This window comes from Solanum verrucosum, unplaced genomic scaffold, assembly GCF_900185275.1.
Source record: "Solanum verrucosum unplaced genomic scaffold, falcon-dt-bn FXZP01000261.1, whole genome shotgun sequence".
In the NCBI taxonomy this organism is placed as follows: domain Eukaryota; kingdom Viridiplantae; phylum Streptophyta; class Magnoliopsida; order Solanales; family Solanaceae; genus Solanum; species Solanum verrucosum.
In genome coordinates, this window is record NW_026019969.1 from 5,473,637 (window position 1) to 5,484,812 (window position 11,176).

General features: G+C 33.2%; 3 protein-coding genes across 3 annotated transcripts; 1 reads left to right on the forward strand and 2 right to left on the reverse strand.

Moving 5' to 3' along the window:
- Nucleotides 1–1,414: 1,414 nt before the first annotated feature.
- On the forward strand, nt 1,415–2,367 carry LOC125816724 (putative F-box protein At3g10430). Its single transcript, XM_049496344.1, has 2 exons — nt 1,415–2,267; nt 2,351–2,367. The coding sequence occupies exons 1-2, from the start codon at nt 1,415–1,417 to the stop codon at nt 2,365–2,367; spliced, it is 870 nt and encodes a 289-aa protein (XP_049352301.1).
- A 1,109-nt stretch (nt 2,368–3,476) lies between these two features.
- LOC125816045 (cyclin-P3-1-like) lies at nt 3,477–4,280 on the reverse strand. Its single transcript, XM_049495640.1, has 2 exons — nt 3,856–4,280; nt 3,477–3,773 (listed from the first exon to the last, which is right to left on the reverse strand). Exons 1-2 carry the CDS (start codon nt 4,260–4,262, stop codon nt 3,500–3,502), a joined length of 681 nt encoding a protein of 226 aa, XP_049351597.1. The 5' UTR covers nt 4,263–4,280; the 3' UTR covers nt 3,477–3,499.
- Nucleotides 4,281–6,245: 1,965 nt separating this feature from the next.
- Nucleotides 6,246–10,313, reverse strand: LOC125816009 (probable pectinesterase/pectinesterase inhibitor 25). The gene is made up of 3 exons (XM_049495596.1): nt 9,635–10,313; nt 7,182–7,524; nt 6,246–7,029 (listed from the first exon to the last, which is right to left on the reverse strand). The coding sequence occupies exons 1-3, from the start codon at nt 10,295–10,297 to the stop codon at nt 6,341–6,343; spliced, it is 1,695 nt and encodes a 564-aa protein (XP_049351553.1). The 5' UTR covers nt 10,298–10,313; the 3' UTR covers nt 6,246–6,340.
- Nucleotides 10,314–11,176: the final 863 nt, after the last annotated feature.

Genomic DNA, 11,176 nt, shown 5'->3' on the forward strand with positions numbered 1-11,176 from the left:
AAATAAAACGTCTAAAATAAAATTTGTTTAAGAAGCTTGGAAGTAAACATGAAGATCGTATTTTAAGGAAAATTTTATTGAATTGTTGTTGGATTTTGTATTTTTGAAAAGTTGTCTAGCATTTCCCATAAAGCTTGAAGAGGTAATATCATCCAATTTCCTAATTTGCATTGTTCCTTGATGGAACTTCAATTAAACTTCGATATAATCAGCCTTTACTAATTTTATTATTTGATTCTTCAACGTCTCGTCTTGTGGAAGTTTTAGATAATCTTGCATTGACTAATTTCCAAATTTTCTAGGAACATACATGAAATCACTTTTTTTTTTCTTTTGTTTTGGGACTTGTATTTCCTAGTGGTATGTAGTGAAATGCTACCAAGTTCATAAATTATTTTGGACTATATTAAATTCAAGACAATAGTCCAAGTAAGTATTGTGCCTAATAAAACTATTTAATTACACAAGCATTTTCACCATATTTATTATTAATATTTTCTATAGATTGAAGTAACTACATATTGTTTCACTAATTAATATTATCATACTAGGTTTCAAGTTAGCGAGAAAGGAGGGAGTTAAGCGAGATTTGTACTTTATGTATCCTAGATACATACAGATTTACAAATTATACTTAATTTTGAATTCAAGTATGAGTTAAAATCTAGTAAAATTCATAATATTGCAACTTGCAATTAAGTAACTATTTTTGTAAGTTACTAATTTAATTTCAAGTGCGTTGGGCTTAACCATTTAATTGCGGTACATTTAGCCATGGCTCAAATAGCTATTGTAGAGTGGTATTGTTTTCTAGTTTCTCTTAGTTACTTGGTATGTGTTAAGTAGAGGTGCCTCCAACTTTATAAACTAGTGTAATATATATGGCCACCAGCATTATGCAGACTCGTTGAAGATTTAGAAAGGGAAAGGTTGCCTGTTGCGATTCAAGTGCTTCTGCAATAGGTGGTTCACCCCTCTCTTTATAAGATAATACGGCCACCGGCCTCAAGGAGCTAGGTTGTCTATGTTGCAATTCAAGTGCATTTGACATAATATCAAATTCCTAAAGCACTTTGTTTAAAAATACTCTACTTTTTATTCTTCGTTACAACACAAAAAATAGAAAAAAGAAACTAACGCTAAAAAAATACTACGGAGTATAAAATAAGTCATCTTCTCCATTTTGGATTAAAATGTACTATAATGCAATACTTCTCCATTTCTATTTATTTGTGATTTAAGTATTTAATCAATTATATAATTCAATTTATATACATAACATGAAAATATATATTATTATCCAATAATAAAAGCAATCCGCTAATCACTGCCAATTCACTAGTTCTCTCCCATTAAAATTTATTATTATTATTATCTTCCCCTTGTATGTTTTTTATTAAGATCTATTAGGAACATGTATACCGGGTTTAAGAATGATCATCGTTTCGGTGAAGATTTGGCGATGGAGATACTACAAAGGTTACCTGTGAAACCATTGTTGCGATTCAAATGCACGAGCAAGAATTGGTACAGTCTTATTAATAGCCATATGTTTATTGGTAAACAATTGAATTATCATGAACTGAAAATGTTAATTCATAGCCATGATGAAATTCCCAGAGTGGACATAATTTCGAATTCGGAAGGAACCCCTGTAATTGAAAATGCTGATCATCTGTCGAGTTTTCTTGCTAATACATATCCTATGGTAGGCCATGTGAATGGCGTGTTTTTATTTCAAAAAGGAGGTGATGGATCTGGTTGTAGAATGGGATTCTGGAATCCTGCAACAAGGGGGGTAACCACCCTCCCTTACGCCCATTTCCTGTTACAACCATTTTTCAGGGATTCGGGTGGGTTTACCGGGTTTGAATTAGACCCTTTTACAGGTAACTACAAGGTGATTTGGGTTCGCGAGTTCTCTGATGATATCTCTGATACTTCGTTTCATCGAGCATATGCAGCGGTTTATTCCTCTTCTAAAGGCTCTTGGAGATTTATTAAACATAAAGATCACAGAATTCTCACTACCTCTGGTTATTACTCCTGTACTTATCCCGATTCAACTGGTTACCTTAATGGAGCTTATTACTGGATGATCACGTGGATAGATGACTGCGGCCTTCTTTCATTTGATTTTGACAATGAGGTGTTCCGTGAGATTTCAGGGCCAGATGTTCCATATAGTAATCGTCGTCAATACAACGTCATATTGATTGATGGCTCTATTCACTTTTTGATCAAATATGACAATAGCATAGACTTTGGTTTGTGGGTTATGATCCAACCTGGTGTTTGGAACAAACTTGTTACCTTTCAATACTTTTTAACTAGTTGGCCTATCTTACAGGGATTCTGGGATTCTAACACACCCATTTTCGTAAGTGAACTTGATGGGCTAACCTCCTATGATATTAACACCCACGAGATAACGCATCTCAAACTTCAATATAAGGAATATATTTGTACTTTTAGTATTTTTTCTTACAAGGAGAGCTTAGTAACAATTAAGTGAGGGAGATGTATATATCAACCATTGTCTTCTGAGATGATCTCTTATGACTCATGAGACAAGACATCAGGGCGATATTTGTGGTTGTATGTATGGTTTATTTTTATAAGGAGAGCTTAGTAACAATTAGGCGAGGAAACAGGGAGCTACACAGACCATTGTAGCTTACCTGACATACTTGCCTCCTCCATAAACAATTGATGATTTACACAATTGCTGCATCTATTGTTTGAGTGTTGACAACTTGGTTTATCAAAACGGTCTACTTATTATTTTATGAGTTTGATTTATTCATGGCTTCAAGATTTTTTGTTCCAAATGGGATTGCGTACGTTAATATGCCAATACAAGACACCATTGAATTGACAATTAACATCGAGAAGAGTATATATAGTTTAGTCTTTGCTAGGTCTCTTAAGGCTGTGCATTGAATTCTTAAACCTAGAATTTGATGTCTTTATTTAACAAACCTTCTCCCCATGAGAAAATTTGAATAGGTTGACCAATCTGTAATTTCACATTGGCTTCTGGGATTCTAGCACTGTCATTTTCTTTACTAGAAGTTCTCGGGTGGTCTCCTCTGATGTTAAGGTTGGGGAGATGAGGCATTTTAGATTTCAATATCAGAGCCAGAGAAGTAGGTGTAGAATTTATTATTGCAAGGAGAGCTTAGTAACAATTGGACGAGTAAATGAGGATCTGGACCAACATATTTGACTCCTCTGTGAGCATCTGAAATAATTTAATGTTTGCAGCCAAGATATTGCTTATACAATGCCAAATTCCTTAAGACGCTTCGTCTTATAACAATAGTTGTTGTTTGAGTGTTAGCAATTTTGCCGACTTGCTTTATATATAGGAGATGAAACATAGAGAAAAGTTGCAGTTCAGGCATAAACCATCAGTTATAATATTCAACAGGTACACAATTCAGAAGATTTATCTCAGCCTCTTCATGCCTGTCCATTGGATTTGGATCCCTACACCCTAGAAAGCTCTACAAGTGTATCCTCCAACTGTAGGTGAACAATTTGATATGTTCTTGTTTACCAAACCCTTTCCCCATGCAAAAATTCGGAGAGGTCGATCAATCTGTAATTTCTCAGTGGTGTCTTTCTCTAGCTGCAAGCAGTACTTATCAAAGTTCTCAACACTTACGTGGAGTCGGAAATCAAGGGCTTCCAAGAATTTCATCTCCAGCTTGTTCAGTTCTGTTGTGGTTATTCCTCCTACTTTTGCATAATAAGCATTGTTGTAGCAGCTGTAAAAAGTGCGAAAATCTTAATTGTATAGAAAAGACACAAAAACTTAGATTAGCAATGATGGTTAGAAAGAATACTTACTCATCATCTACAAACTTGACAGCCAACATGGTGCTAGTGATGAGAAGCCGGTGAACATTAAGAGAGGTGAGTAAACAATGAGTCAGACTGAGGAATCTCTCCAAATATATATATGCAACCACGAAACAGGAAGGACTGCAGTTGGAGTACTTAAAAATGCGCTCAATGTACTGCTGAACAGTCAAAACAGGGGCTCTTGTCCCATGGAAGACAGTCACAACACCTCTCTTATTCGATCCCTTCAATGCCTTCTCATTCTTTTGAACTGACCTCTCAACAACTGATGCTACAATCCATAGAATCTTCGGATTTCCTTTATCTCCTCTATCATATTCACTCAACCCCATATTTGCATAAGTTTTCGAATTCACAGATTTTGTACCAAAACCCTCTGCTCCCATGATCATTTTTGAGGTTAGACAAATTTTTTTACACAATGAAATCACAACTAGTGAGCATAATATATATATATATATATATATATATATATATATATGACTTGTTGATATTAGGTGGGAATAAAGGATTGTTATCAGAATTATGTTTTCCTTTTTGTTTGGTTTTCCTTTTTGCCTTAGAAATTTATTCCTTTTAGCATCTTGGCGTTGCTTCTACGTTGGTCAATATTTCTAAAGAATATCAACCAGGGGGGCAAAATGATACAGCAGATGCACTATCAACATAAAAAGGTAAGTACTATAGTTAACTTTTCCAATTACTTTAACAAATTAAAGTTAACAATTCAAAAAAATAAAATGATGAGTAGTAAATAGGTATATCATCTTTTACAAAAATAAAAAAAATAAAAAATCAACAAAAGTCAAAAAGAATTCATCCACAAGGAAAATGACTAGGGTTTAAGGAAAGTAAATTGTACGCAAATCTTACTTTTGTCATGAAAAATGAGGAGGAAAATGTATTAGGAGAGAAAAATATCATGTTTGATTGAGATTCTCTGCACTCGAAACCTAATTAATCAACAATGGTTCATTTTTACTTAGTACCTGAATTATCAAGAAAATCAATGCGATTCTATTTTATTTTTTATTTTTATTCTTTTAGGTAATACATAATGCCAAAAGATATGTGAACAGAAAATTTAATTACGATATAATGTGTACATCAATGAATGACGAAAAGCAAGTAGACTATATAACCAAAAAAAAAACAAACCAAAATAGTACAAATTAGAGATAATATTCTTTGTTTTTGTTCAAGAGGATAATATTCTAACTTATCTCAAGAATCAACACTAAATTCTACATCACTACCTGAGTATATATCCTAATGTTTTATTCTATAATATTTCTGATACGAGATCCAAAATAAAAATGATGGCACAGGCACCAAGGAAAATCCCCTAACAAATTATCTCATGCTTTAATTAAGTTTCAAATTTTTTGCATTATATTCCAATACCATCCAAATGATACTTTTTACAATATATACTAGAGTACTTTTTATGCATTATTTACTTTTCTTTAACTTTATGATATGCTTTGTTTTCATTTGTCTTGTATGTTTCCACCTTTTGATCCAAAAAAGTCCATGAAGGCAGGCCACCAGCTTGGCAAGAAAAGAAATTTACACAAGTCATGATTGGATAATATTAGGTCTTTGTTTAAAATTACTATTCAAAAGTAGATTTAGCAACAAAAAAGATTTGAGTTTCTTTTTGCAAATACTGTTTGTTTGAGCTGTTTTTGTAAGAATTTCAAACTCACCTTTTCAATTTTGTTTAAAACTTCAAAAACTGTTAATTTAGGTGTCATATTTTTATAGTCTGTTTTTTTTTCCTCTTTTCATAATTTCACTTTACACTTCAAATTTAATCTTTAATAAGATACTTATAGCTATACACATATCTATGACTCGTACAAACCACAAGCTTTAAAAGTTATTTTTACTTTCTTTAACTTCATGTTCAGTCAAACGTCACCACATGAATTGGGACAATAGGAAGTTTCATTTTTTTTTTTTTCAAAACAATAACAGCTCAAACAAATTAAGCAGTCTCTGGCAGTGAGGACTCTATGATTTTCACATAATGAAGTATATATGTGAAGAGGTCGAAGGAGATTCAACAAATAGTATATATTATATCAATTTATCTATCTATACAGTGTGATTTTTCAGCGAGGAGATATCAATTGTCACCTCTTGAGAAGGGTGCTCTGCCATTGTTTCTTGCTAATTTTCTGAGATAATTGAATACATGGACATTTTCTTTGAGCCTATACAAATACATTGCTTAGCTTTTCTAGTAGAACAAATGTAAAATAACATGATGTAGAAACATTTCTACATCATGTTATAAAGAGTAGAAAAAGTTATATCAATTCCTTTACCCCATCAGCTAGAGCAGAAGTGATAGTGATACTCTGTAGCTAGGATCTTCTTAGCACTAAGTTAAAGAATAAAATTGAAGAAAAGAATGTGACAGAAGTACACAAAACTATCTGATTTATACAGATTTAATTTCCCACTAGAGTCCTTGAGAAAAAGGAACATTTGTGTAAGGCAACCAAGTATCTCCCATAGTGAAATTATAGACAGTAAAGTTCATTGCTTGTGAAGCATTCATTAAGCTATAACCAGGCCATTGTACTCTCATTGTAGTATTAGCCCCTGGCCCATAATTCTCAAACTCCCCATAATAAAGGGTGTCTAGTCCATACGTTCCGTTCCAATCTAACCATCCAACAGGCGTGATCACGTCTCCTATGTAGGACTGCATGATAACAGTCCTTGAGTAATTGTGCCAAGGCCGACCAAGAAAACTCAACGTGAGATTCGGATCCTGTGCCAAATCAGGGGCAGCTTGAATTGTGCAGTTCTGGATAGAAATGCCAGTGTTCTGGTTGGGATCACTCCGGCCTTGTGCTGTGAAGATGTTCTTTTGGTCTGGCATTGGCTTCCTGGCAAAAAGATTGCAATTTTGGAAAATTGCAGCTGCATTGCCAAATATGAAGTCAACAGTACCATAAATATCACAGTCTCTGTAGAATTGTCTTAAAGAGTGCACGTATAACGTGTCTTGATAGCCCTCAAAACGACATCTGTAGAACGTGGAAAGGTCTGCATTGTTCCTTAGAGCTACAGCTTGGTGCTTCCAAGGACCAGCTACGTTCTTGAATGTTATGTTCACGGCTACAAACCGCTCCCCTGAAACAGCTGCACATGAAAAAAAGATTTAGATACCTTTTGCTTAAATGTAGTAGTAACACTTGAATATAGATGTAGAATATGTTGCGACTATTTTTCACTTAAAAAGCGGCTATTTGTGAATTTTATTTGAAAATGACCGGGAGGCATAGTTTACTTACCAAAGGTTGCTGAATTGTAGGTTGTCCAGCCATCTATGACACTTCGATTTCCAGCAATCACAGTGCGATCAACTCCATCTCCAATCAACATAATGTTCTTCTTGTTCTTGGCCACGACAACGTACTCCTCGTAGTATCCTTCCTTTGCGTAGATGAGAAAATAGCCATCATCAATCATTGAGTTATTAGGTGCAAATGCAATGGCTTCTCCTATCGATGTAAAGTTGCATCCACCGTAAGGGCTAACTGTTACAGTTTCCTTAATGTGTACTCCATTTTCTACTAACTCGTCAAGAATCCTTCTATCCCTTTGATGATGAGACATCTCCAGTGCTTGTTTAACCTGTTTGCTAGCGTACGTAAGTTTTCTTTAAACAGATAAATGCTTAATATGAAAAATCATAAAGGTAGATGAAACTAGCTATATGTAATTTGCAACAATTTATAGTACCATAATTTACCTTAAAAATCTTTTTGAGTCGGTACTTTGATCTCTTATGTCATGACTTTGTATTACTAGCATTAATTGTGATAGGGCTGATTTAATCATTTTTGTTTAATTTTTCTTACAGCAATTGACATGCAATATATATATGTATTTATTTATTTTTGAAAAAGAAATGCACATAGAAGAGATTGGGTAAGCCACAAGAATAAGTACTCTTTTCCTTTGGACCTTGACACCCAAATAAACTAGTCATGTGGGAAACACAATAAGCATAATACTTGATCTAATAAAATTCCAAAATTTGAGTATTTGTTTTGATGATAACAATAGGTGGCACACTAAAATCTAATAATCACTCACCTCTTTTCTTGCATCCTCTGGCCTTTCATTAGTGAAGGGACTTAGATCCTTGGTTTCAATCTTTTATTTTTCTTTTAATTGTATAAAAATTAAATCTTATAGGATTTACATATTAATTATATTTTGAACAAGAAAAAAATATTTTTAATATAATTGTTTTTTTGGTAGAGCATGTGGGAAGGAAGATGATTATGTCAGAGTTCAGAGTTGCTTGCCTTTACCAATTGTTTTCCCCACATGCAGATTTATAAGTACCAAATTCTGAAAAAAAAATAAAAAGAAAAAAAAGAAGGAAGATGTACTGATGTAGGGACTATACTGGGAGAGATGTTTATTTGTTTGGGATGCAATCGAATGAAGCTGATTGTTCTAATATAAGGGAAATACATAAGCCAGTCACTATTTTTTTAAAAACGTTATTTTTAACCTATTTTCCTCATATTTAAATTTCATTTATTTTTACAATCCTAATTGTTCTAATATGGTACATGTAATTTTCATTTTTAACTAGGGTATCACGTGGTTATCTCAGGCCAATCAATTTAAAAAGAGAAAGATACAAAATCTACCAGCTCTCATTTCCATCTAGTTGTTAGTAGAAAACAAAAGAGAGTGATCACTTACACTATGCAATATTTGCTCTACCAAACAATTTCTTTTACTATATAGAGAAATTACTAGGGGTATGTAGCATCTAAATTACTTGTAATTAGTCTATAAATTCTCTGTTCATATCATATAATTTTTTTAAAAATTGGTTAGTCAAATAAAAATTATATATTTATAAATATTTTTTTGAAAAATACTTGATTTAACAAGAGATTTTAAATTTTTTAGCAAACAAACTACTTAGTACTACTAGTTGTGAGTAGAAGACAAAAGAGAGTCAGGTCATGTACAGTATTGTTCTCCCCTAACAAGATCTACCAAGAAACATATTCGATTACTAAATATAGTTTTTAATGTAAGGTAAATATTTTGGGTAATTAAGCAACTTTAATTTATGAGCACCAGTTCTTGAAATGGGAGAAGTAGAGGCAGCAGTACTCTTCTTAATAACGGTGCACTTTTAATTCACACAGCGGACGTAAAGATCTATGTATGTATACTATAGTAGCTTCAATAATAGAGAGCGGTGGAACAATCAATGCAAAGGGCAGTCAACTTGCAGCAGTAAATGCAGAAAAATTCTTTTTCATTTGGATATACTCATATGGGATGAAATTAATTATATACACCACAGGAGTAAATATAATTTTGAATTTCATTTTTTCACGTAAGATATTTTGATTTATGTTAAGGTATCTTTAATTAAAGAATAAAAGATTTAAAAAAGTATTAATTTTTTAAATTTTATGTCAAATTGAGAAGTAATTTTTCTAACCTTTCATAGTAATTATTTTCTATGCGACTTAATATGCTATTGTTATCAATAAATCAAAGCAAGGAGCTAGTAAGTATTAACAAGAGTGGTCAACCTTCTCAAATTATTCTAAATTAAAATATTACGAGATATAGTTTGAGTATCCATATAACAAAAATGTATATGGAATAAAGTTGACATAATTTTAATGGAGAAGTAAAAATATCTCATAAATTAATTAAGACAAGAGAGTGTTGTACGTGTTCGAAATGGGATAATTACCTTGGAAGCCATGAATCTCGAACGTCGTGCCCACTCTTCCTCCATCACTCCTCCGTGTTCCGCCAACAATCTACCGCTCTTTCTGGATTTTCGAACGCGCTCCAATGCATGCGTCACCAATCCAAGAGACACACTATAGATTTCCGCGGCGTTGTTCAGCGGCGCCAATAGTTCAGTCACCATACTGCTACCAGCTTCTTTCAGTCCCTCATAACATGTCTGCTGATTCGTAACCACAGCACTAAGCAATGTATGGATTTTCCCAAATAGATCCTCTGAAGTAGTGGAGACATCAGCTCTTTTAAGCTCGGCGGAAATTGAATTTAAGTAATCGACTGTGAGTTCAGATAACTGGTGACAATCAGTCAATGCGCTAATCTCTTTAGTATTGGCGAATAGCGATCTCTGTTTCTGTGTTGAGAGGAAATGCGCGATTAAATTGGATAATTTGTTGGCTTTTTTCTGGCATTGCTTGACGGAGAATTTGCTGTAGTCGTCATTTGGGTTAGAAGGAGAATGCTGAAATGCGGAGAGAAGAGAGCGGCAGAGTTTTGGGTAAAGTGAGGATTTGCATTCCACGGAAGCTGATTGATTTAATTGGCTGAAAATTGGAAGAGCTAAAGAAAAAAAAATGAGAGAAATTGTGAGGAAATGCTTCCGCATTTTTGTTTGTTATCACGTGGAACAACGAAAGGGTAATGTGTTTTGGGTGAGTGTGATCGATAATGGAATTTATAGCTAGGTTGGTTCATCAAGTGGAGTCATAGCTAGTTCTACATCATTCGTACTCATAAATATTTGTGTGTCTATAAATTATTGTATATCAGTACTGTACATCATATACTTTCTCTGTTCCTAATTACTTGTCCACATTTGAATTGACACACCATAATAAGTTTACCATTTTACTCCTATTAATTATGAAGTGGATGGAAAAAAAAACTTGATATTTTCAAGAAGTTCTATCTTTTTCAAAGTAATTAATTGAGGGTATAATAGATAAAAAATATTTGTGCTTTCTTGATTTGTCAAAATGGACAAGTAATTAGGGACAACTATATACGAAAATGTGAACAAATAATTAAGGACAGAGAGAGTATTTGAGAGTTCAGACCATAAGATTCAACATACATTTTAGTGCATCGTATATATTCTTAATTAAAAAAAAATTAAATTCAAAAATCTTTTTTTATTTTTCCTAAAGTATTAAGTATTTATTTAGACGATCTAGAAAATAAAGTGTTAAAAGAGGGGTGGATAGTATAAAATGAGAGAAATGATGGTAAATAGTTAATGCCTAACAATGAAAGTGATTACCAAGCGGACGGCTGGAGCAGCCGGTAGTAACTACTTTTGTAACCGCCGTCGGGTTTGTTTACTTTGTTGGATGGATACTCATAATTTGCACAAAAATAAACCTTCTACGTTGTTTCATGTTGAGGGCAAGTGGTTGACTAAATACAAAATTTAGGTCTATTTGGATGTATTATTTTAACTAATATTTTGAAATTAGATTGATTTAAAGTTTAATTTTTTTTAATT

Excerpts from the sequence above, each read along its gene's own strand:
- LOC125816724 (XM_049496344.1), top strand. The coding sequence starts at position 1,415 with ATGTATACCGGGTTTAAGAATGATCATCGTTTCGGTGAAGATTTGGCG.
- LOC125816045 (XM_049495640.1), bottom strand. The coding sequence starts at position 4,262 with ATGATCATGGGAGCAGAGGGTTTTGGTACAAAATCTGTGAATTCGAAA. Across the intron at positions 3,774-3,855 it reads GTCAAGTTTGTAGATGATGA|CTGCTACAACAATGCTTATT; the intron begins GTAAGTATTCTT and ends CACTTTTTACAG.
- LOC125816009 (XM_049495596.1), bottom strand. The coding sequence starts at position 10,297 with ATGCGGAAGCATTTCCTCACAATTTCTCTCATTTTTTTTTCTTTAGCT. Across the intron at positions 7,525-9,634 it reads CGAGATTCATGGCTTCCAAG|GTTAAACAAGCACTGGAGAT; the intron begins GTAATTATCCCA and ends GCTAGCAAACAG. Across the intron at positions 7,030-7,181 it reads CTACAATTCAGCAACCTTTG|CTGTTTCAGGGGAGCGGTTT; the intron begins GTAAGTAAACTA and ends TTTCATGTGCAG.